We start from the raw sequence: 26,648 nt of genomic DNA, 5'->3' as shown, positions 1-26,648 counted from the left end.
TCCCATGATGGCATCAAGTCAGTGCTTTATCTAATATATAAATCTACATACAGTGAGTTACTTTCGACGCAGCCTTCCGTATGAGTATAGACGAAGGTGGACTATACTATACTATAGCCAAAACCGTAGATTTATGTATTTAATGTATAAATTATAATAAATTGTTTATTCATCATATTATAAATAATATTTAATCAAAATAAATAATAATAAACAATAAGTCCATTCATAAAAAAAAAATACCACCTTTTAAAATATGACAAGGTTTCAATTATCACGTAATTTCTATCCATTTTTAGTGAATTACCAAAATAGTGCACCACAAAATGTCAATGACATCAATATACAAAGTATGTCCATTCATCTTAGAGCCCATACAAATTTAAAATTACTCCATCAAGGTAAAACCACAAATTATGGTGTTGTAAAGAATAAACAATATTATTTTTTTTGTTTAAATAATTTATTTAGTCTTTGTTTTTCTTCTATGGATAGTAAAGATCATTGCACTCCAGATAAAATTTGATAAAATTCCGACTTAGATTTATACACTGTATTTAAAAAAGAAAATGTTATATCTTTGGTAAACTGTTTAAAATACTTAACACTGGCTTATTAATTAAAGAATTCACTCTGGACCCATAAACAAATTCAAGGTGTGAAAATTTAAGAGATTCATTGAAATATACCAAATTTTGCACTGTTTTAAGTTCACTTAATAATATTTGAACATCTTTGTTATTACTAAACCAATCCACTTCACTTGTAAATAAAGTCATCGGCACCTCAACTTTTGAAACATCATATTCAGGGGGCGAAGAAGATGAGTACAGTTCTAGATTTTTTCTTTTTCCATAATCGAACCGTTGAAATTTTTGTGTTGAATATCCTTGAACGAAATGAAAGAATACTTTAGCAGATGTGCCGCCTGGCAAATGAGCTGTTAATATTGGTAATTTCTCTGGTACCAGATTAGTTAGGGGTATCAATCCAAAATCTTTATAATATTCCAATTCACAAATAATCCTGAACGGAGACGTCACATCACAAACTGTATTGTGAAATTTGTTAAAACTTTCATTAAATGGAAAAACTTCATACAATTGATTAGTCTCAGCCCATGACATTACGCGGTCTAAATTTTCCGACCAAAAACGTATAAACGGATATTTTAAATATCGTAACCCAGCTACTGGAGCTAGCAATATGGCATGCTCAATTTTACTATTATACTCGGGGCGCATACTGCACATCACGAACATCGCTGTGGTACCTTGTGAAAATCCAATATATGTTAGTTTTGAGAGATTTCTGATGGATAGTATATAATCTATAGTAGCAGGCAAATCTTCTAATCCTATTTCTTCGTAACTAAAATTCCAATATACCTTTGAAGGTAGATTATTGGTGTGTTTTTTGCTATATCTATTTCCTCTCGCATTGAAAAGCCAGACGTCATAGCCAGCGTCTGCCAATTGGTAAGCCAAAGAATATTTCGGTCCTAGCACCAGCCAGCTGTCCGAAGTGTCTGCTATACCATGAACTAGTAACACAGGTGCCCCCTTTCCTTGTATGCGGTATACGTCCAATTTATACCCGTCGTCGGTGATTACGGTGTGGGTCTCAGAAGGGTAGTTGTATTTCTGTAACAGCTGCACAGAATCCAAAAAAGCGTCTGAATTAAAATCAAAGTTTTTAAATATCTTGTCTAACTTAATTATGCCACTAGAACTTCTAATATTTAAACAGAATGTCCAATATACCAAAAATACAAAACAAAATATATCCATCGCGTACGATCGGAAATCACATGTTACCGGAACCGCGAAACTAAAACTTATGATCTCGAATTACTAAGCCTTAAGGTTATTTTTTAAAAGGCATAAACTTGAAAACTGGTTAATAGGCAGTCGTGAAACTTGACAATGAAACGAATAACCTTAATTATTATGTAAGCAGCAAGTTAAATAGTAAAATCGACGTTAATAACGTAATTCTCGTATAATATGTGCGCATCTATATACTTTAATATAGTTTTATTAAGGAAAAAAATATACAAAACAGGAAGTATGTATATAGTGATATTATTATTGCTTTTCGGTAAAATATAAAGAATATGTTTATATAATTACCTATATTAAAGGAACCAAGCTACATATGGCACCAATAGGACGTACTCAAAAAAATCGTTCGGGGAGTTCACACCACTTCTACCTCCAGGCTATATCCCGCTTAGCAGAATAGCTATGGACAATTTTGTGTCAAAATTCTTTGTATTTGAAGTTCCGCCAGAATTCGAAACATTGTATGTTAAGTGACCAAAGTCAACGCTCCGCTTTGTCCTACAAGAGCGACAAATTAAAAAAAGAAGGATATAATATTTTATTATGCTTGGAGAGGATTGAACCCACATCTATCACGCAACCATCAAGTGCTCCCACGATACATGACGAATATGTAAAACAAGATCAGGCAAGCCTATGTTTAATTGGATACAACTTTTCTTTGTTTATCTATGTGTAATATGAAACAGTTTTCAAATTAGATAGATAATTTGTATGACAAATACAAACCGGTTGAAAAAACTAAATATTGGATTTAGGACGACTATTGAATAAACTCGGAAGTTATTTGCATATTTGGGTAGGTATATCGATGCATCGGAAATGTCAAGTTCATTTTGATAAGTTCATAACCTAAGCTAAGGCAAAAAGATATTTATAATGTAAAATACTGTGTAATATATCAGATATGCAAATAAAATGCATGCATGAATATATACACTTATATAAATAAATATATAGAAAGATTATATACCTAATATCCGTATATATAACACAAACAATATGTTCGGACTAAGAGATAGATAATACTTTTTAAATATACAGGATCGGAGGTGCTGGGAGTGAAGAGTAGGTTCGGCGCCAAGAAAGAAAGAAGTAAAGGATAGTGTAAAGGAGGATAAGAGAATATTACTTCCATCGGTCTTTTATGGTTAGACATTTTAACTAATTACAGTACCTACTATTTTATGTGGTCGTATTTCCTCAGTTCAAAAATAAACTAAATTATGAGACTTTATATCTGTACGATATACCTACGAATTAGTATTTCTTGAGATTAATCTAAGTAACATGAGCCAGAACAATCTAGCATAAGAATGAAAATGGTCAAGGATTTAGGATAGGATACAGTTTTTAATAGGAAGAGATTCCCTAAGAGCCTAAAAGATTTTTTTTTTTTTTTATGGAAAAAGGACAAGGCAAACGAGCGTTCGGGTCACCTGATGATGATCACCGCCGCCCACGACCCCGTGCAGCACCAGAGGAGCTACAGGTGCGTTGCCGGCCTTTGAGGTGGAGATAGACGCGCTTTTTGAAGGTACCCATATCGTACCGACCTGGAAACACTGCCGCGGGTAGGCTATTCCACAGTTCGGTGGCACGTGGAAGGAAATTCCTACGAAACCGCACAGTAGTGGAGTGCCACGCATCCAGATGATGTGGATGATATTTAAGTTTGTGACGTGCTGTGCGGTTAGAAAATTCGGCGGCAGGTAACAGGTCAAACAGTTCTTCAGAACACTCACCATGATAAATGCGATAGAGAACGCACAGCGAGGAGACGTCTCTACGCAGAGCCAAAGTGTCAAGCCTTTCACAGCTTACTGGGTCCTTAATGATTCGGACAGCTCTACGTTGTATGCGATCAAATGGGTCAAGCTGATACTGGGGTGCACCAGCCCAGAGATGAGAACAGTACTCCATGTGTGGCCGAACATGGGCCCTATATAGAGCCAATCGGTGTTTTGGCGTGAAGTACTGTCTCGCTCTATTGATGACCCCCAGTTTCTTCGAGGCCAACTTGGCCTTGCTTCCCAGATGATCGCGATACTGGCAGTCACTCGAAACATTAAGGCCCAATATGCTGATACTCGGCGCGGCTGAAAGGGGAGTATAAAGATTCCAACTTCCCAAACATCCTATGGCGAAAAAGATTTGAGCTGAGTTCACTCAGCCGTGAGACAGTACATAATGTTCTGGAGATTGTTTCTCCTTAAGGAGTTCTTCATTTGTACTGTGTAATTCTGTATTTGTTCTGGTCTTCGGGAAGTGCCCAATAGGTCTTGCGTTGTTGACATTATATATATATATACATAATTTTTTATATTAATTTCAGCTTGATATGTCCAAGCAATTTTAAAATTTTGAACGTATTTTTAAAATATTTCAATTAACTAAACTTAAATTACGTAAATTACTTAATTAACTTGATATAACTTAAGATCAATTTTAAATAAAAAATAAGCGGATACAGACAAAAACATAAAACAACATATTTTAATAGTAAAACAAATAACCTTCATAGTTTAATTTATTATTGTAATTAAGAAGTTAAGGTTAATGGCTCGTGAGGCCCGACGCGGCGCAAAGGCACAAGCGCGTATTTGTGAACGCGAAAGGTTGTGGGTTGGATTCCCACTCGAAGAAGTTTAACATTTAATATTTTTAATTATTCGCTCTAGTATTGAGGCAAACCGCGGCGTTCAGTTACGCCAATAAAAGAATTCTTCGTTGTCAGTGTCTTAGCGCTAGGCTCCATTTTCGTATCAGCGGGATACATCTACATGCGGGATACTGCGTGAAGCTAAAAAATAAAAGTTCATGGTAACCCTATATACATTAAGTAATTAATTTCATTTGGAATATATAAGAAAATGTTTGGAAAATTTAACTCTTATTGACTTATTTATGATTATAGTAGTTAACTCTAATAATTATAATCATAATAATTAACGTAGAGAACATGTAATAAGCGTTCATCTGATTAACCTAAGTTCATTTATAATTAATAACAAAATATAAAAATCTCAAACACAGAAAACAGACAGGACGAAACTCACATTTGCCTATTTACCTATGTAAATTTAAAAAAATAATCTTTTTCTAATACTGTGTTTGTTCTGTTGTTCTCTCTGAGTCTGTGTTCTAATTGCTAAAGAACTGATAAAATTCTCATTCATGTAAATAGAATTCTATTAATCCATCTGTAAATAAATATTTTATTTGTAGTAATTATTATTATAGGAGCCAGGTCAAATCAAACAACATAAAACAATCACGTATTGTACTCGCTAAAACAATAGATACATTATTTTGACAACATATCTTGTTAGATTTATATTTATTATAAGAATTACTTCTTTTACTTTTACTATTTTAGTAAACCTTTCACAAATCATAAGTCATAGTGCGCGAATCAGTAAGCCGGTGCGTGTGTGTGTCAAATGAAACGGCATCCAAGGCAATAAATAGTGCCTGCCTTATTATAAAATATAATTTTGCACATATAAGTTATTATTAGTGAGTATAAAACAAAAAAAAACAGCTTTAAGCTTTTTTCCCAATAAACAGGTAAAGAAAGTTAGTGTTAAGACACTCGACCCTACTGGAACTTTCCTCCCAATTTTCAAGACATTATATGTTGAATGGCAAAACTCAACGCCGTCGAAACGATAATAATTTAAATATAATCAATCACCTGTCGTATTAATAGTAAGACGTTGTCCAATTGCGCCACAACGGCCTCGACTCAAGGGCGGTAAGTATAAAATGCTTAATAAATTTATATTTTTCCCATTCAATATATTTTTTCCATTCATTATAGCTATTTCATTATTTAAGAAAAGAAAAGTTAATTTAATACTACTATTATTAAAACATTACTATTCATGTAGGTACACAAGTAAAGTTTTGCTGGTGAAATATCTAGCTTTTCCAGCTTTCAAAACTTCGCTGCACCTCATATAAACAGGTTAATAGCTAACTGCAAGCAAAATAAAGTTGTTAGGACAAACATTTACCTACGAGTAGAGTAAAATAGTAGAGCGAATGTCCTCTGTCGTGAACGTCAATTCACTTATAAGAGTCGATCACGTTCACTTGATACTAAAAGCTACTAAAAGCCCTCCATAAAAGCAATAATTAAATTGAAGTAACGCAATTTACTAAGGCGATGCCGTCAAAGGTGGTACAAGGTACCTACGTCTGTGCAGCATCACTGATATTGAATGGAGCATAATGTTATATATTATCACATAGCGGCTTAAAATATTTAACTTTTTTATAATTTTATAAAGGAACGTTATTTTAATTACAGTTCAGGTACTAAGGCATTTTAAAATACACAAAAATATTAAGTAGTTTTTTTCTATTTCAAATTTTCGATTGTGAGAAAGCGCCCAACAATAAACGCAAGGGATATGGGCTGCAATTCGGGAAAAGGAGTGTAAATAATATAATTTATTATTTATATTACTTTCATTTCCTTACTCTGGTAAAACACGTAGTCTCGAAATTAGAAAGAGCAAGAGGGGAATGTCCTAATACTAGGTCGTTTGTTTACATTTTCTGCTGCACGCGGAAGATACGGTCCAAAAATATTTAAGATGTAACTACCTTGTACTCAATTTATTGTTTTATTTCTTTACTTTAGTATAACATGTGATGATGTGGCCTATTCAATAATGACATGTCTTCAATTACGTATTCCTAACAATAATATAACTATTTAAGAAAACAAAACACAAAAATAATTAAATTACAGTTTTAGTCATCCAGTCAATTCGATAATTAAGTATAGTGCAAAAGGTTAATATTTTATAGTATCTATAATAATATTTTATATTATAATTTGAAATTTAAACATTACAGGTAAAGTAACTGATATATAATGTTTATTTGTTTTAAGATTTTTGTAGGCACAATACAATACGCCGTTGCCACAAGTTTAGAGAAAATCTTATAAAAGAGAACTGTCAATGTCACTTTTTAAATGTACTTGGCACTTGCGAATTGTCAATGTGCTGATAACTGATAACGTCACCGTTGTTCACAACATGCGAATTTAAACTATAACAGCAGTCAGCAAGTAAACAAAACCATGAGTAAATGTGTTCTGTGAACAAAACGATGTAACTACTTAAATGTGACGTTACTATTTTTATGTATATAATGAAGCTTCCCGTTATTATCTGTTTACTACGAAATTATGCTCAAGGTTGATTATAAGCAACAGTCGTTACCATTTCATCAGTTACATTATGAACTATAGGAAAGAAGGCAGCTGTTTATATCATACTTCGATTGTAAAAAGAAAATATGTCGGCCCTAAGCAACGTAATCGATACTTGTGGAATGCAAAAAATAAGAAATGAATTTACTAGGCTAGGAGGTAAATATTTATAGTAAATTATATGTTACTTTAGTTAAATATGGATGAATTCATGTTTTATATTTCGTAACTATTAAACCAAAACTTTCCAGTAAATATTTTATAAAAAATATTATTTAATTAAAGACAAGGCTAAATTATTAAAATAATGCCACATGTTAAAACAAATAATTCCAATGTTGACTTTCTATATTTAAAAGTATAATTTAACATTTTTCCACTTACCATATGTTGAATATACTTTGATAGTCTCGTTTTGAAAATATTAATGAATACCAATTGATTTTTTCAGAAAAATGTTACTTAGACAATGCTGGAGCCGTCCTATATCCACAGATCTTGTTACATAAAATCAATGAAGATCTCTTAAATAATGTATATTTAAATCCTCATACTGATAAAGAGACAAGAGATTGCATAGAGCAAGTTAGAAATATTGTTCTTAGCCATTTCAATACAAATACATCAAATTATAGTTTGATATTTACATCTGGCACCACACAATCATTAAAGCTAGTACTAGAATCATTTCAATTTCATAATAGTGATGAAGAAGATAGAGGTTCCTTCCTATATCTTATTGATAGCCATACATCAGTTATAGGTTTAAGAGAATTAGCTAAAGAAAAGAATGCAGATGTCATTAGTATTTCTCATAAAGAGTTTTTATCATCACTAAAACATCCAAATAAACCTAAAACCTGTGAAAATAGAAATAATAATTGCAATAATAATACATTACTTGCTTATCCAGCACAAAGTAATTTTAATGGTTACAAGTATCCCATAAATTGTATAGAAGAAATTAAAAAAGGTTGCTTGAATAACTTTTTAAAGCAAAAAGTATGTGCTGTTAATTGCAATTGGTATGTTTTATTAGATGCAGCATCTTTTGTTGCTACAAGTGCTTTAGATTTATCTAGAACACAGCCTGATTTTGTGTGTATGTCATTTTATAAAATATTTGGTTTTCCAACTGGCTTGGGAGCTCTGTTAATAAAAAATAACAGTGCAAATGTTTTAAGCCAAAAAACATATTTTGGAGGTGGAACTGTTGATATAGTTCTAAGTAATGACAGTTTTCATGTAAAAAGAGATATACTGCATGAAAGGTATTATAATTTTTCTATTGTTTTTTATTATTTTTTACAATCATGTCCAATGATTGTGACTCTTTGGAACAGCATTAATGTAAGCTTAATGGTTGTGTTAAAAATATTTAATTTAAATAGTAGTAAAGTCATATTGTCTATTCATATATAAAATAATAAACATTAGCATTTTCAAAAGTCAAGTAAAGAAAATACTTTTAATAAATTAATTCTCAATTTAATATTAAAAACATTTTTTTTACTCTATAATGTTTATAAAAGTTTATCATATTTTTTTTCCAGATTTGAAGATGGTACTCTGCCATTTTTATCAATTATTGCCTTAAAACATTGTTTTGATACTTTTAACAGTCTACTTCCTAAAATAGTTAATAATGATATTATGGAGACAATCTCTTGCCACACATTTCATTTAGCACAAGATTTGTATAAACAATTAAGTAATCTTCAACATGAAAATGGAAGAAAAGCAATTGTGCTGTATTTGGATTCAGATTTTAGTGACATAAATATACAAGGAGGGGTTCTTGCCTTTAATTTAATAAGAGAAAATGGATCTTATATTGGATATGCTGAGGTAAATTGTAAATAATTAAAGTTTATTAATTTTTAGCCTACATGTAGAACATAAAATGTCTCTACACATGCCGATGACCCTTAGCCTACCTTGCTATATGTAGGATAAAGCATGAAGTTAAAGAAATACTAATATTTATTTTACATGTTTTACAGTTTCAACATATGGCTGAATTGTTTAACATAAGTATAAGGACTGGTTGCTTTTGCAATTCAGGAACATGTCAAAGACATTTAAAAGTGACTAATAGTGAAATGAAGAGTATGTATAAAGCTGGCCACAAATGTGGGGATGAAGTTGACTTGATAAATGGGAAACCTACTGGAGCCATTAGAGTATCATTTGGGTATTACAATACTTTTAATGATGTTGATAAACTTGTTTTAATGATAACCAAATGCTTTGTTAGACAGCACTATAAACAACCAATTCGTCAAATGATACATTATAATAAAGAACAAAAAACCAATGGAGTCGCATTGATAGAAAAAATATCAAATCTTATAAATGATAGATTCTTTAATCCTACAGTTCCTGATATACATAATATACAATCAAAAATTATTTTAACTGAAATGGCAATTTTTCCTATTAAATCGTGTGGTGCTTTCAAAATTAAGTCTGGATGGATGATAGGTTCAAAGGGGTTTGAGTATGACAGAGAATGGATGATAATAAAAGATAATGGAGTTTGTCTCACACAAAAGCAAAGTACTTTCATGTGTAAAATACAGCCATATATTGATTTTGAGAAGCAATGTCTTACATTGCATTTTAAAGGTAAACCGTAATTATTATTTTTGCATGTGAAATAAATCATCACTACATATCTCCAATTATATATTTACTGGTTTTATTAAAAATATTCAAATGTCTATGTAATATAGAACAATATTTCTCAGTATAATTTAATTACCATATTATTATTCTTTTATTTGTCATAAATAATCCACATTTTTATAAAGTTTATCAATATTCATTATAAAATTTTATTAAAATCTATATTTCAGGTAAAACTTCCATCTCCGTCCCTTTAAATCCAACAATACAAGCAAACTACAAAGAAACACAAGTTTGTCAAAGCAAAGTGTGCACAGATATAGTTAAAGGATATGATTGTGGCGACGAAATAGCAGATTGGATATCCAGTTGCTTGGAAATATCCTATTTAAGACTAATAAGACAATCGTCAGATAGAACTGTGAAAGGTGCAGAACAGACAATGCTGTCACTAAGTAATCAAGCACAATATCTATTAATCAATAAAGCAACAGTTAGGTGGTTGAAAAACAAAATAAAAGATGAATCATTTCTGGACGATATTAATTCTATGGTTGATAGATTTAGGGGCAACCTCGTTATTGAATCGGCTGAGGAGCTTGTAGAAAGACAGTGGGAAAGAGTTGTTATTGGTACACAAGAATTTAAGGTATTATTTTTATTTATTTATTATTTCATAGTAGAAGCCGTCGTGACATGTAAATGTGACTTTGTGGGTTTGATTCACACTCAAGGAAATGAAATATTTAATTATTTCATTGAAGCACGGTGTTGAGTTCCACCACACAACACACTATGTATCGCAAATTGGATGGAAAGTTTAGATTGGAGTGTCTTAAAATAGACTTAGTTAATAATAATAAAATTTAATTACGCTGTGCTGTTATTCGAATGATACATATACGACGAATATAAATTGTGCTGGACCTCAAAAGGTCGCCATCTACCGCAGCAAAATAGGTAACAATGTCGACGGAAACTGAAAAGTAAGACAGATGTTAGGGTTAAACAGTAAAAAGGGACAGTAGCTTGATACTGAAAGATTTCTGATATCCAAGTAATTTCAATCTGGTAATGATTCAGTTCACCACCAGTACTCGGCGAGTGCATAAACGGCTGTTTTACTCGATAAATATATCAAGCAAAATATTCTTTATAATTATTTTTATTTCCCACATTGTTAGCACATTTAAATTCTATTGTAAATATCGTTATTTGTGATTTTACTTTCAGGTTGAAGGACAGTGTTCAAGATGTCAAATGATATGCATAGACCAAAAGACAGGAGAAAAGACTGTTGAGCCCCTTAGAACAATTTCTAGCGAATTTGGCGGAAAACTGCGTTTTGGTATATATTTAAGTTATGTTGGTCCTGTGAATGGTTGCAAAGATCGTATTTTAAAAATAAACTCTGAGATCATTCCTTCTTTGAAAAATTAATGTTAACAAATTATCAAAAGTTTGCAATATTTGTTGGTTTGTTGCACAGATAACTATTATTTTTGTTGTGAATTTTCTTTAAATGTTTGGTATGATTTTTCTTAGTTTTTTTATATAGGTATATCATTGACCTACTTAAAAATAAGTTACTTATGATTGCTTCTTTGCAGTACATTTGCAGTATTACTTTTTTTTTCATGGTGCTATTAACACTGCAATGGTAGCAAATTTACAAAATAATAACACATTTACATATGTAGTGTATGTAAATAATATTTTAATCAAATATAAATAAGAAATATATATATATTATTTATCTACAATATGCCATTGTGATGCAGTAAAACTGCATCTGAATTTAAACACAAAGGTTTTTTTTTTTTTTTTTTTTTTATTTTAAAAAACTACATCCACGGGCTCATAGTTGCCCGTGCCTTTTTTTATTTTAAGAAAGTTCTTTTAATGTGGCGTACTTAATTTTGGGACAATTTAAACTGTACTTATATCTAGAGCTTATACTAGAGGGGTTGGATGAGACCCCTACCGACAATTTTTTTTTTTTTTTTTTTTTTTTTTTTTTTTTTTTTTTTTTTAATTTTAAAAATATATTATAATTATTAGAGAAATTATTAGAATAAAAATTATAATTATTAGAGTCTTTTGTATAATTATTATGTATATAGGTGTGGAATTTTAGATTTGGCCTGGCTTATGCAGAACGCCTTCCTTAAGTTTTTGGATCAGTGCCTCTATCACCCTATCGTCTCTTTGTGACATTGCCCCTTTTAGGTTCGCCTCCACCACCTCCGTAAATGAAGCGCCCACCGCTCGGCTGATGAAGTTGCCTATTGCGTCACCGCCATCGTCAGAGTAATAGACACAGGTGTTGGTGTGTCTCGTCACTGCGACGACTGCGTGAGAGACGCTCTCATGTACTCGGATCCGTGCGCGTCCGGTTCGGACGATGACGACGTCTGCGAAGGTCTGCCCCTGAGCCTCATGGATAGTCATGACTCGCGAACCTGCTCCAGCTCCATATCCCTGGTCTTTCAGCTGCCTCTTCTCCTCCTGCGTGTGGACCAGATATAGGGTGCCGTCGTTACAGTGTGGTATTCGCGCGTCGGTATATCCGAGAACCTTTAGGGAGTGGACAATGGGGCTTGCGGAGTAAATGCTGTTATATACTCCGGCGAGGGCATAGGCGACGTCCATTGGGCTCCGATGTGTGCAAGGCAACTCGCATGTGATGTTGGTTGTCAAGCTAGGCCTACAATACCTTAATTCGAATAGATTTTGTCTGTCGATGTAAGGCAGCTGATTGATATCTCCGATGAGTGTGACCTCGTTCGCTCCTGACAGTCTGGCCGCCATAACAATGGCCCCGAAGTGGTTCATGAGGGCTTCGTCCACCGTTAGCCGGTTTATAGCTATTCCCTCATGAAAACCGTTGACTAAGATCGAGGCCATTGTTCGCACTCTCTTTGTCGCTTTCGTGCCAAGGCGGTGCGCCAGCTTCTCTCTTAGATCTTTCGCGGCCTCTACTGTGGTTGTCGCTACTACTTCCGTGTCCTCATCGAAGTGCTTGATAATGTGAGTTGTCTTACCACACCCCGGAACCCCATTTACCCAGGAAAGTTTTGGTAGCTCCCAATTCACGAAGGCTGCGCCCGGCTCAGGATCGCTTGAAATGGCGTTTGCCATTCCGAGTATCCTATCGTCCAGCATCACCCTCGTGCATTCGGCCACTACTACCACTTGGTCGCTCTCTGATGTAAGGAATTTGGGGGGATCGTCTACTCTTTCACTTTCGACCAGGCCTATAAAGCCCTTGGTGCTGCTATAGGCCGCCATGTACTGTCCCGTCATGCTTCCGTGAATGACACGGGAGCTGACGTTGTCATAGATGGCGGCTTTGGCTTCATCGAGTTCTACTTCCAGGAGTTTGAAGTTCCCTCTCTGGAAAGTCTGAAGGATCTTTTTACAGATATTGGTGTTTACCTCGCGGGTTGCCTTTAATGTGGCTAAGAACTCGATGAACGCATTTATAGCATGTTCCTTTGGGCTTCTGGCTATTTTTAGGTCAGGTAGTGTTATGTTGCCTCTGCTGTGCTCTAGTACGCCTTCGCGGTGTCCTTTTTGTTCCCGTTGATTTCGAGTATCGAAAAAGGCTTTGACCTCTCTCTCTTGCGTGCTAGTTTGGCGCGCAGCCTTAGAGGCAGAACATTTTGGAGTTTCTTCGACTCCCGGAATGTCCTCTCTTTCTTCGGTGCTGGTTTGGCGCGCAGCCTTAGAGGCAGAGCATTTTGGGGTTTCTTTTTCCCTTGGAGCGACGACTCCCAGAATGGCCCTCGCCAAAGTCCTCGAGATGTTATGTTTGGGGGTGGGTGTGTTGGTCTTGCTTGTGGATGGCTCGGGGTACAGCTTCTCTTGCAGCCTCTCGGATCCGCTCTGCTTCGGCGTTTCGGTTGGAGCCTCTGTTGAGGGGGAAGGTAGATGTTTCTTTGCCTTTAGGAAGTCAAGGCATTCCCCCCTGTCTTCGTAGACGACTAGCTGGTGTTTGTGGGCGACCTTGAGGCATTCGTAGTAGTTTGCTATGCTGCCTCTATAAGGTTCTACCCTCATTGCGTCTACGCTTATGGTCTTAGGGGCTCCTTGCGGCGTGCATTCCCGAACTCTTCGGAGGATCGAGTCAAGTTGGGCAAAGGGAGATTTCTCCCCACACTCGAGCAATGCGATCACTTTGTTCTGTGACCGCAGTATTCGGCAGGGGGGTTCAGCCAGCCTTTGCCATGTCAGTGAGTCTATTTTTGCTGACCTCACCGATGTTTTACTCGTGCTTCCTTTGAGTAGGGCTGCTAGTCCTGGTGAAATTTGGACTCTATCCGGCGGTTCCGAGCGACTGAAAGCTATTCCCACCCTTTCTGATCCCTCGGCCATGAACAAGGCTACGCTCCTGACCCTTATTCCGGGTTGTCCGTCCGCTGCCTTCTCATTTAGCATTGCCATCACGTTGGTTGTGGCCAGTGTTGGTGGGTTGTGCTCGCCCGCAACTATCCGATGGTTGGTGTGAATTTTGGTGGTAGCCTTTTTGATTTGCGATAGATATGGGGATAAGTTCTGGTCGCCTTCTAAGTACACGGAGAGCACTCCCAACGACAGCGGTCCAGCTTTGAGATGGACGGCAGCCACGTTTTCAGTCACGATCTGGGGGTCATGGATCACCTCCAGGGTGTTTCCGAAAATTATTATGGCCGCCTTAACCGGTTTCTGGCGGTTTAGAGTGCACTGGATGGTGGTTGTGCCTGGTTGAGATTTCATCTCACCTGTCCTTCCTACATACGGCTCTTGGACAAGTGCGATTGAGATACCTTCCTCTACCGCCACCTTGTATATTTCCGCCGTCGCCAGTTTGGAGCGTTGTAGGTTCGCTTGAACGAACCTTAGTTCGCTCCCGGTTACTCTGCGCACCTCGCAGGCGACACGTGGTGAAGTGTTTGGGGGGCCCTTAGCAATACTGAACCCTGGAACGTGCTATACCATCCCATTTTTGTCTTTCCGGGCACTCTAAGCTATAGGCTGTATGTGCCTGGTCCGCGATTTCCCTTTTTGATTTTGCGCAATTTGCACACCGGGGAGTTTCTAGATTTTGCCGTTTTTGGCAGACCTTCCCCGCGTGGTCCTCTCCGCAGTAACTGCATAATTCCGTTCCGGCTTTGCAGAGAGTCCGGGTGTGCCCGAAGCCAAGACATTTAGCACATTGCACTAGTGGGGATTGATCCTCCACCGTGCACCTGCCAAAGCCTATGTAGATCTTCTCGGCCTCGGTGAATCGCTTATATATCACCGGGGAAACCTGAAGTACGGGATGGCATTCATGGGGGTTCCGGGCGCGCTTCCTGTAGCGAACCCGTATCCTCATATCTGCCTCTTGGATGTTTTGGAGTAGATGTTTGTTTTGAGATGTGGTGTATTCCACAAGTTCCTCGTTTGTAAGGCAGCTGAGGACTCCCCTTACGCACACTAACGGGTCTTGATTGGTGGGCTCTTTTATTGTGAGGTTTTGTGACTTTTCAATTTGGCTTTTTACAATGTTTTTGTCCTCTTTGGTAGGGCACCGTATAACGACCTTCTGATCCCTGGCCTTTCGGACCCTATCCACTTTTGCACCAGTAGCTCTGAGATCGAGTGCGTCTCTTATCCTCGTTATGACATTGTCACTCGTCTCTGTTGGCAATTTTGACGCGATGATAAGTGTGTGGTTCGGGTGGGGAGCCTTTGGCTTGGCAGCGGCCTGTGCGAAGGTCTTCGGTCCCGCCACTGGTTGTTTCTCGCAGTTCGCGAGATCCGTTACCCCCTTCTTGATGGTGGCCAGGGTCTGTTTTACCTCCTGGACCGCCAGCTCGGTGTCTATCGACGGCCTCGGAGGACTGCTGTCACGGCGCCGCGTATCTCGAATGGTTCGTACCTCAGAGGACATTATTTCTAACTTTTCTTTTATCCCGCATATCTCTGGGGTTATATCTTTGGGTATGGGAGGGGGGGGTTGTGGCATGTTGATTTTTTCTTTTATTTGTGTGAGTGTCGTTTCTATTGCCTGCAGGGACTCCGTCAGCCTCGCTCTTTCCTCGGTGTCTTTGTCGTTTTTGGGGGCTTGTGTCTCCGATGGCCTGTGCAAGTTTTCGGACACACGGGACGCCAGGTTGTCCACGTCCCGCCGAAACATTTCAAACCGGTTAGCCAGAGATGTCAGGTGGCTTTCTATTCTTTTTGTGGCTTGTTGCAGTTCCTCCCACTGGGTGGAAGGAGTCGCCTCTGTGTTTGTTTTTGTCACGGCAAGCTCCCAGATGACTTTCGACAGGGATGAGTGTGCTTCTTTTATCTCCGCTATCTCTCTGAAGGGTTGCTCGGTCTCGTAGCCCAGCCAGCTTCTTATTGATTGGGCCTCCTTCAGGTTTTCAGATATTTCCTTCCTGGCACTACTCAATTCCGACACCATCTGCTGGCTAATTTTTTCTATTGCTTTGGTGTGCGCTCGCTCGACATGCACTATTTCTTGCGCGTGTCTGGCGCGTTCCTTCTCCAGGTTGCATTTGTGCCTGTTCCTGGAGTCGGAGAGCGAGAGCACCGTTTCGTACAATCCCTGGAGGCTTTCAATGGCGGTTGTCTTGACTTCCCTCTTCATGTTTATCACCGACTCCAGCGCGGCCTTCCCGTTCTGTAGCAGCGTGTTGGCCACCCCCGTCACCAAGTCCATCTCTACCCCCGTGCCTCTTTTGGAGGTGGTGTAAAGGAGGCTGATCCTCCTTCCTGTGCTCGAGGCCACGGAACCCGTCGGTGACGCGGGCCCGTCCGAGTCGGACATGCACGGCTCCACTTCGGGAATAGTGATGCTAATTTCAGCCGTGTTGGGTGGCGCTTGCTGTGGAAGTTCCATTTGTGGAGGCGGTGTGGTCCTTGGCGCTGAGTTTGCCGTTTTGGTGAGTACCTTCTGCCTCAGCGACGTGGATTTTGTCGCAGCTGAGTCGGCGGTTCTGCGTGAGCCTGACTTTACAGAATCTGCTTGCGATTTGGTAGACATTGTGTTGTATTTTGTTGTACTTGTCTATATAGTGTTTGTTCTTAAATATCTATTACAATGTTTATTCTTAATATTTATACAATATTTATTCCTATGTATCTTGTCTATATGGTTTTAAATATCTTGTGTTTATATGTATATATATATTATTGCTATTACTATTTCTAATGATTTTTTTTTTTTTTTTTTATTTATTTTTTTTTTTATTGTCGGTAGGGACTCACCTTTCGCTGATGTTCTGCGATGTCTGTGTTGTTGGTTGTCCCAGGAAGATTGAGTACGCCGCGATGGGTGGTAGCGCCTTTGTTAACTTTGGCTCTCTGGCAGTGTGTGCGCTCGCGTGGTCGGAGACACTGTCTAATGCGGTGAAGTGACGGCGTTGGTCTGCGAGCACGTATATTCCGTACAGTATCACGTACGATTTCACGTACGAATTCGCTGTAGTACGTGCTCCTCGGCAGGCACGTACGTTCAATCGGCGAAAACGTGACCCGGAGCACGCACTCGCTACAGTGAACAGCTTGTTTCTCCTGAGGTCTTCCCGCAAAATCCCGGTATAACTCCGGAACCCTCACTGATTTCGCGTCACAAACACTACGTCCTGTCGAGTCACTCACTGAGCTGCCTTCCTGCCAAAATTTGAGGCGCTAGGCTCCGAATTTCCTATTTTTTAGGAATATTTTCCGCGGAGCAGATGTTGCGCGTGCGAGTGTTGAGCGTGTTAGTAAACACAAAGGTTGTGGGGTCCATGTGAAGGTGCCAAAGTGAAGAATGTGAAGCTAAACATTAAAAACTCTTTAAGCAGAAACTCTTAACTGGATTTATTTATATTATAAATTTTTGGAAATCAATGTTTCAAATACAAAGTAGTTTTTAATAAAAACATTTGAAACATTGGATTTTCAAAAATGTATAATACTAAATGTGATTAATCCGGTTAGAGTTTTAAATGGAAAATGTGTAAAAATCACGAAAATTAGAAAAAATCCTTTTGATCTTTTATATATAGTTCCTGAAATCCAGTTATAGTTAATACTTAAATATGTACTAAAAAATATACTATATAGTAATATTCTTTATGAAAGTATTTAAAATGAAATGTAATTAGATTTTAAAAAGTTATATTTTAAAATATATTTACTAAATATTTATTTACAAAAAATATTCTAAACTAAACAAAGTATCTAATATATTGCTCAATTTTAAAAATACTATAGGTATTTTATTTCTTAAAGCACTATACTATTGTTTAAAGTGTAATGAAATTTGATTGTCATGTTATTCTAAATGTTGAGATTTATTAAATGTTATGATATTGCACAGTTTATTGGTTGTTGTCCTTTTATTTCGATCGGCTCTGCTCCTTTAGAAACATCACTGACAACTTCAACTACTTCTTCATAGTTAGGTAAAGCCATAGTTTTAAGTTTAGAATAAATAAGTTTGTCATTAACCACAACTTCAAATGATCCTGAAATATATACATTATAATAAGTTAGAGGTCAGTGTTGTGATGGATGGGCAAGACTGTTGACTGTAAATAAGATACATTGTGGGTTCAATTTTCACTCAAGGTAATTAACATAATAAATATTTTAATTTCCCCTGTTGCTCTTAGCGGCCACTCAACATGCATTGCGTCCAGAATTTGGTTGGAGAGTGGGGAACAGTATCACTAGATTTTCAGGTTCTCTTTGTCTATCCTGCTGTGTCAGATACAGTATAAAAGGAACAATAAAATGTAAATTACATAGTGATTAGACTATATGGGTTGAATTATAAAATAATACTTTACCTTGTCTTCCTTTCTTGCAAAAAATTGTTGTGTTAGGATTAGCTTCTTTTATTTTCTCGGCTAATGCAAGGCAATGCCCCCCATAATCACACACTTTACTGTTAAATAAATAATGAATATTAATGCTAATAAAAATTTTGTATCGATGTTGTAAAATTTTATGTTCTTAATAACTATGTTTAAAAAATAAAATATTCAAGTGTTATATTTATATTCAGAAACGAACCAAAACTCAATATCAATTTTAGTAGTTCGCGCTTTCTGTTCAACTTCACTCATATTTATTAAAACCGTTTTTCACATAACATTTTTTTTTATTTAACCATATATATGTAAAGTTCAAACTGAAATTATATAAACAATACAAGATATAGATAATTGTGACCACAGATAATTGAGGAATATTATTGTTAATGTAATTTAATCAGCTGTCATTTGTCAGTCAGCTGATCACAGCTTGTCATGTTTTATCTGGTTTAAGCGGCTGTCGAGGCTTGCCCACAAGCTCAACGCACCCTGTGCAGTAGAGCTTGTGGGCAAACCTTGACAAACGTATTAACTAGGTATCACAAGCCAAGTCAAACACCTGTCTACACGCTTGTATTGATGGGCGCTTGCGTAGGTTGCAAATCATGTATAAAGTGACGTACCTATCAGATATCAGCACAATATGGAATTTAAACTGTAAAGTGGAAACAGTTAGGTTTCCTTTTTCTAACATCCATAAATAATGTATCGATATTAAATCATATTTTATTTTAAGTGGGCTGCTTTCGGGAAGATAATCAATTTTAATATGATCCCTAGAATATCTCCACTAAGAACTGTTGGATTAAATTGATGTAATTTGTAAATCGATGTCGGGGAAAAAATAGATTTTCAACAAGCAGATTTCTCGATTACTATCCAATATTTATTCTACATTGTGTAAATTCTTCTTACCATTCTGTCAATGTCAAAGAAATTGATTTTCAGCAATTTACAAAATTCAGTTTGTTGCCCTGTCCAAAGTATTTTGATATTCAGGAATGGATTTTTATAGAAAGCCTGTGAATTATATCGTTAATTTATTAATAACTCTTGTCACTTAAAATCATAGCGATTACTTAAAATTGCCTAAAACATACTTAATTGAATTTATAAACAACAGTAAATATTGAATGAGTTCATCGGCATCAATATGGACTACGATTATCTTATAAAGCTGCTGTGTGTTGGTGATTCTGGTGTAGGAAAAACAAGCTTCCTTTATAAATATACTGACGGAGTTTTTCATACTCAATTCATATCAACAGTTGGAATTGATTTTAGAGAAAAAACTGTGGTTTGTACTTTTTTCTCTCTCATGTATCTAATGTTTCCCCAATATAATTAGTTACATTTGTTCTATATTAACATTATAATTATCATGTAATTGTAATATACAATTTTTAGATATATCAACAAAATGCAAGGCAGCATCGTATACATTTACAGTTATGGGATACTGCAGGACAAGAAAGGTACACTTTATTCATTTATATAAACTAGCTAATTAATCCTCAATGAATGTTTATTAGTCCACCTTTTAATATATATTTTTTTAATTTCATAGCTTCACAGAAAACACTTTAAGACACCTTGTTCCCTACTTTATGCTGAATTATTAGGAGTGGAAGAGATCTGCTATTATAACAAAGCTGCAACCTAGGTTAAGGAGATGAAAATATTTTATTCTCTCAAGTGGAAATCAAACCCATAACCTTCATATTTATAATTAGGTGCTCTCCCATTGCACTACAACAGTCCTTATTATATTTATTCTAATTATAATAAAACTATTATCTTCATCATCAAATAATAATAGTAATTTATATAAATATGATAAAATCTATAACTGATATAGATAAGTCCATACAAGCAGATATGGATAAAAAATAATGGGTGAATCATTATGAGAAATTTTATCTCTAAGCATCTGACTCATTTTGAGTAATAGGCAAAAAGAAATCGCTTAATATTTTTCTAGGATAGGTTTTTGAAAATTATATATTTTGACCATTGGTTATTATCATTTTCCTACTTATGTTAGATAAAGTATGGTAATAAAATTGTAATTCAACACATATGTAAGATACAATGTGATGCACAAAAAAGACTATTTTATAACTTACATATATTACCTTTTTATTTAAACTTCCAGAAATCAATATATTAATCTTTCTATTGTTATCCTTTATATTACAGGTTTCGAAGCCTGACCACAGCTTTTTACAGAGATGCAATGGGCTTTCTGCTGCTTTTTGATTTAACAAATGAAGCTTCCTTTTTAGAAGTTCGAAATTGGATTGAGCAACTAAAGGTAAAAAATTAATGAATTGTTTGTATATACATATGTATTATATTTTTTGATATTTTTTTATTATAATACATTTTAATTATATAAAATTCTAAACTTTATATTGAAAAGAGCAACTATTGAATTTAGTGTCATCTTTATGTTTTGTTAATGATTAAAAATGTATGTAAAGGAAGTTTTTTATTATTAATTTTACAATAGAGTAATAATTGAAGTTTTTATACAGAAATGATTTCAAATATCTCTTTTTTATAAAAAAGAAATGCATGGCTTATGTGTTTAATACCTTAACTTAGATTTTATTTTTTTACTATTTATAGACTCACAGTCTAAGTGATGACCCAGACATTGTATTGTGTGGACATAAAAGTGACCTTCAAGAGAAGCGTCTAGTAAATCAAAACAGAGCGAGGGAGTTTGCAAAAAACTATAATTTGCCATATTTAGAAACAAGTGCCAAATCAGGACAGAATATTGATCGTGCCATTGAAATTTTACTTGATAAAATTATGTATAGGTAAGTTTTTGTTGTTCTCTTGTATATTAAAAAAAAATTATGAGATTGGTTTTTTATATAAATAACTATTTATTAACTTCGTAATTCATAAGGAATAATCTAATTGTTAGTATTTTGCGTGACGCTAAAAAAAATATTTTTTATTATTATTTCAGAATGGAAACATCCGTGGAATACGCCATGCTATGTGCATCAGGACGTCGACGTCAGTCCCTTCAAAGACTTCAAGCGCAGCAAGATCGAAAGCTGTGCTCATGTTAAATTAGTATTGTAATTTTTGATACATTCCAATTTTTCCTTCATATTTTGATCGTAAATTGTCTCTATTCGTGTGAGGTGGCGTTCGTTTACTATGAAAATCATTAAATTTGGAGTCAACTAGACTGACATGTTTTAGGGTTGTCACAATATAACTTAATAATAAACACTTATGTTTCTCTCGAAATTGCAACGAGTTCGGTCACCTGAAATAATAGGTATACGATTTTTTTATTACTTTCACGTGAAGCATAATGTAATATTTAAAAATAGACCAAAGTCAGCTTAGTCACTTTTTATTATTTTTTTTTACAAAAGAAATTTTGATTTTGCTAGCGATATCGTAATCTCGTTTTTATACACTTTAAATTTTGTCAATGTATACTTGTATACTAAAATAATGGTAACCCTATTTTATATACGAGTACGATGTACTATGTACATTGAATTTAGGATATAGGTCCATTATAATATTATAAAAAAACCAAAAACATTTTTAAAACCCCATGAGTACCTTAATAACTTTAAAGTATTTTTAACATTTTTAAAATGTTAATCCACACCTTTGAAAAAAAAGCTTTTAAAAAATATAAATATTTAAACGTAGCGGGCGCACCCGTGCATTTTGAAAAGTATTACAGGACTTGAACGGTTTCAAAGACACGCGGTTCCGGGAAGCTGATTTTTTTATTATTCGTTTTTAAATCTATAATGAAATATAACTTAATTCCAATAAATTAACTTATTTAACAAACACAGTATGAAATATCGATTCACATTGAGAGCGGCCTTATTCATCGATAAAGTCGCAACATTGATTTTATAATTATAATTTATAATAAACGAACGTTGCTATTTTATTACTATTAAGGAAATTGATGCCACAAGAGCTGTATTGAGACTGATTTTTTTATTTATATTTCATCTTATTATTATTAAAAAGAACTATTAAAGAAAGACTAAATTCTAAGTAGTCTCAAATTCAAAAATCAAATGACATAGTTAAAAAGACACAAAAATTGCATTTATTTATTATACATACATTGTAAAATAAATTTTACAATTAAAAAGAAAATAGTTAAAGTTTTTAGAAATATATTATTTATGTTATACTTAAACATAGTATTTTAGGGATGGCTAAGTTTAAAATGGTGTATTTTTGTTTGTCTTCCGTTGATATTGGTACTAAAAAATATATAGTGTAAATTTGATATCAACGCTGAAGTAAATGCACGTATTATGGCGTTATATGGAGAGCCGTTAAAACGTCTTTGACTTTGTTTTCTGTTTGGAACAAAAACCTTCATATAATCTATGCAAAGGCTACTTTCGAAACCCGACGTTTGGAAGATTTTGCAGTAGTCCGTAGTCACGGGTAAACTGTGGAATTAAACTTGGAATTGGAACTAGAATGTAGATAATAAAACGACAAAAAATCTACACAACTGCAATTCTTCCTAATTTCAGCAGCTTAGAATGACATTACTTCGAGTTTACACTGTATGTTCAGACTGATTGTAACTAGTTCCTTAGAACCCCCTAGAAATTATGAAAAAAACAAATATATTAGTCTTATTAGTTTTAAATATATAATTCTATATTTATAAAATTACTATATTATATTGTAACAATAGTTGCATTTAATTTTCCATATTTTATTGTGTGTGATTAATATATATAAAAATGCACTTATTAATATTTAGGTAGTTTGTTTCGAAATAATTTAACATTTATTATTAAATTATATCAAAGACATTTTTTAAGACCAAAGACATATTTTTTAATTTATACGTGTTTCTTTAGAATATATAGGTAAACCCTTTTGTAACCCTAACCCTAGTCATTTTTAGATAGATTTTTTGTTTATTTGTATTGTGCACTTGAGTGCTATTTTGTACAAATTACAGCATTTAAAATATTTTAAAAATTAAGAAAATAGCTAAATATATGAAACTGGACACTGCCTTTATAAAATTTGTTTATATTCGTTTCATAACACATTTTGTACTCATTTATTTGGTTTTGTACAGAATTTTCATTACGCCAATATTTAATACTAATTATAAAGATTAAATTTAAAATACATTGCTGATTTACTTTATAAGATTTCAAATGTTAGGTTTATTTTAGTTAATATTGCAGGAAATTTTTATGCCCGACCCTCGAACTATATTATAATCAAAAGATTCATAAAATTTTATTGTTATCACTGAATGTGTATTAAAATTCCTTATAAATATTTCAAAAGCATGTTTAATGCCTTATAGATTATTCGAAACAATCATTATCGAATAAAACACATTAAAATATCAATCATATCATAAATCGATTTTCTATATAGAAAAAATAAACAAATTTATATTAACAGTGTGACTGTAATTTAATATTTACTATTATGTACGTATTTGTATTTGGTATCAAGTTTTTTAGACTTATACATGTTAAGCTTATATTAAATATTATTCTATTGTATATATATATTTCTTTAATTATCTTTACAAATATTATCTATTATTATTATACATATACAATTTGTAAAGTTAAAGCCTATTCTATTTTATTATATTAGATCTTTATTATTAAAATCAGATATTTTAAAGCAGGTTAAGATCGAAATATAGAATTATTAAACATTTAGGCTTGGCCGTTTTTGCTAACAAATGTTTTTTTTTATTTCATTGATTAACAAAAGCTTTTATATTTATTTAATGCTAGTTGGGTAAATTAATACTTACATTTGATCACACAAAGTTTACTTAAATGAAAAAAATACATATTCATACAATGTTTTCTATTGTTCTTGTTGCAATACTGGTGGTAACTAAAGCTATTTAATTATTTTATCTAATGACCACTTATTTTCTTTTCTTTATATTTGTGTTAAATTATATTTAAATGAAATAGGCTTAATAAAATGTTATGTAAGTTTATTGCTATTTGACCAAGCCACTAGGTAAGTGTGTGTCAATTGGTGTAAAGTGCGCTATACGATTAATGTTTCAAATGTATTTCAATTAAATTATAAAAGTCATATATTGTTTAATTTAAATACAAGATGTCTTTTCCATTTTGAATTTATGTATTGAGGATATTATTTTGGACTGTAATTTTCATATCCACGATTAAAAGGCAAAACGCCGGCGTATTAAAAAGAACTATATATAATAAGTCCCTCCAGCTGATTCACCAGGCCTATTATTAATTAAAACATAAAAAAGATAAGAAGAATAAAAAGAGAAGAAGACCAGTTCATAAATAGTGGCATTATAACATTTTTAAATTTTTATAATGTGACGTTATGATTAAATTAACGGAACGGGAGTGTTTTAACACTAGGCTCCCTTTTTTTGTAACATATAACGTGTGATTTATCTTTATTTAATACAAAAAAACAATATACATTTTAACTAAATAACAATTTGCTTGAAATAAGGAATCCTTATAAGGTCACTGTTGTCCGTCTGTCTAGACGAACAGACAGACGGTCTGTTAAGACCCTTTATCTCATGAACGCCGAACGTGAATTCTGACGACTTGATTGCTTGATTGAATGAATCTGTTTTTTTTTTTTAAAATGGTAGGTGTTATTCCTTTCATATAATCGTATTGACTCAATTAAATGAAGCGCTTGGCAATGAAATTAAATAATATAAATTATAATACTACAATATTCAAAATTTGTTCGTAGTAGGTATATCATTATTTTCAGTTGAACTTTTTCTTATAGTGCTAGTAAGTATTTTCTCTAATATAAATAAATAATAATATTAATAAATATACCTATGTATATTTATCCCTCCTTTTTTATAATCAAAGAATTCACTAAATTAGAGTGAACTGAAAAAAATCTTCTCGAGCTTATCTTTGTATATTAAGGATACTAAAATGTACATAAATATATGCTGTTACACGGAACATTGAGTTTTAGATCTTCATGAATATGTTAGGTTTCTTATTAAAGCTCCCATATAAATAAGTTGGTAAAGAAATTGCAGGATTCTTTTTTCATGTTTATTTGAAAACTGAATTATTTTCACTAAAATCTTTTTAAGATGACGCACACATCATGATAGGCAAAGGGGAACCTAGTGTTATGACACTCCGTTCCACATTTTCCGCCAAATTCTGGAGGCATTACGTGTTGAGTGGCGGAAGTGAACGCCGCGCTTTGCCTCGACACTAGGGCGCAAACAATGGAAATATTAAATATTTCGTTTTTCCCGATCGTTGCCAGTTTGATCCCTACTAGAAAGAATGAATTATTATTTTTATTTTATTAATAGGTACTTCCATTTCTTCGTTCTGGTAGCAAGGCAAAGCTCGGCGTTTCACCTTGTCTTAAAAATTCGGTGGAAAATGGGGAGCGGAGTGTCTAATATTATGTTTGTGAAGCTGAAAAAACTAAAACTTATATTTACCTAAATTGTTTATAAAACAAATATAAAATAAATAAGAATTCACAATTTCAAACGAATTTTAACATCGTTGAAATAAGATTACCATCCTATTTGGCCTTAATCACTTTGGCTGTGTAAGCTAAGACGTTTAATATTATTATTTGTATTTACAGACCTAGCGCCTTCTAATGTGAAGCGTGTATTGCATGGCGTTATTAGATTACCCATGAATTTAGTTTAAAGCCAGGGGTTGGCTGTTCACCTCGCTGCAATCACCTATCTCCAAATCCCTAAGCACACGTGATATATCCGCTTGCAGCATTTAATTTCATACTGAAATCACAATTTAGCTCTTATCTTTATTAATTTAAGATACAAATTTGTATGTGCTTATAAGATAAACTTGTTAAGGGGCCACAATGCAATTTTAAATAGACCTTGTTGCAAGGATACAGTGCACAAATTGGTCTAATATGGGGCTCCCCTATCGTTCGTAACGCGCAGCCGCCAAACTTTTACGTCTACGTCACACTAGCGCTAATCTGGACTCGGCAGAATCTTCATTTTAGTATCTCATTCGTTTCCTACGTTACTTTATATTAGAGACCATATGTTTCTCCAAT

At 34.2% G+C, this 26,648-nt stretch overlaps 4 protein-coding genes across 4 annotated transcripts; 2 read left to right on the top strand and 2 right to left on the bottom strand.

Annotated features, from left to right (window-relative positions):
* Positions 1-326: 326 nt before the first annotated feature.
* On the bottom strand, positions 327-1,963 carry LOC146530729 (lipase 1-like). Its single transcript, XM_085199375.1, has one exon. The coding sequence runs from the start codon at positions 1,788-1,790 to the stop codon at positions 573-575; it is 1,218 nt and encodes a 405-aa protein (XP_085055501.1). The 5' UTR covers positions 1,791-1,963; the 3' UTR covers positions 327-572.
* Positions 1,964-6,850: 4,887 nt separating this feature from the next.
* On the top strand, positions 6,851-18,045 carry LOC146530728 (molybdenum cofactor sulfurase-like). The gene is made up of 7 exons (XM_085199397.1): positions 6,851-7,233; positions 7,526-8,345; positions 8,628-8,922; positions 9,078-9,702; positions 9,933-10,351; positions 10,936-11,512; positions 17,457-18,045. Exons 1-6 carry the CDS (start codon positions 7,161-7,163, stop codon positions 11,140-11,142), a joined length of 2,439 nt encoding a protein of 812 aa, XP_085055523.1. The 5' UTR covers positions 6,851-7,160; the 3' UTR covers positions 11,143-11,512; positions 17,457-18,045.
* On the bottom strand, positions 17,825-19,068 carry LOC146530727 (migration and invasion enhancer 1-like). Its single transcript, XM_085199400.1, has 3 exons — positions 18,742-19,068; positions 18,516-18,613; positions 17,825-18,191 (listed from the first exon to the last, which is right to left on the bottom strand). Exons 1-3 carry the CDS (start codon positions 18,792-18,794, stop codon positions 18,028-18,030), a joined length of 315 nt encoding a protein of 104 aa, XP_085055526.1. The 5' UTR covers positions 18,795-19,068; the 3' UTR covers positions 17,825-18,027.
* A 303-nt stretch (positions 19,069-19,371) lies between these two features.
* Positions 19,372-24,659, top strand: LOC146530726 (ras-related protein Rab-27A-like). Its single transcript, XM_085199399.1, has 5 exons — positions 19,372-19,839; positions 19,950-20,017; positions 20,742-20,856; positions 21,174-21,370; positions 21,526-24,659. The coding sequence occupies exons 1-5, from the start codon at positions 19,696-19,698 to the stop codon at positions 21,629-21,631; spliced, it is 630 nt and encodes a 209-aa protein (XP_085055525.1). The 5' UTR covers positions 19,372-19,695; the 3' UTR covers positions 21,632-24,659.
* The last annotated feature ends 1,989 nt before the right edge of the window (positions 24,660-26,648 follow it).

This window comes from Heliconius melpomene, chromosome 16 (genome assembly GCF_056956725.1).
Source record: "Heliconius melpomene rosina isolate 202511_hmr_F chromosome 16, ASM5695672v1, whole genome shotgun sequence".
Lineage (NCBI taxonomy): Eukaryota > Metazoa > Arthropoda > Insecta > Lepidoptera > Nymphalidae > Heliconius > Heliconius melpomene.
This window is presented reverse-complemented; position numbering and strand designations above follow the sequence as displayed.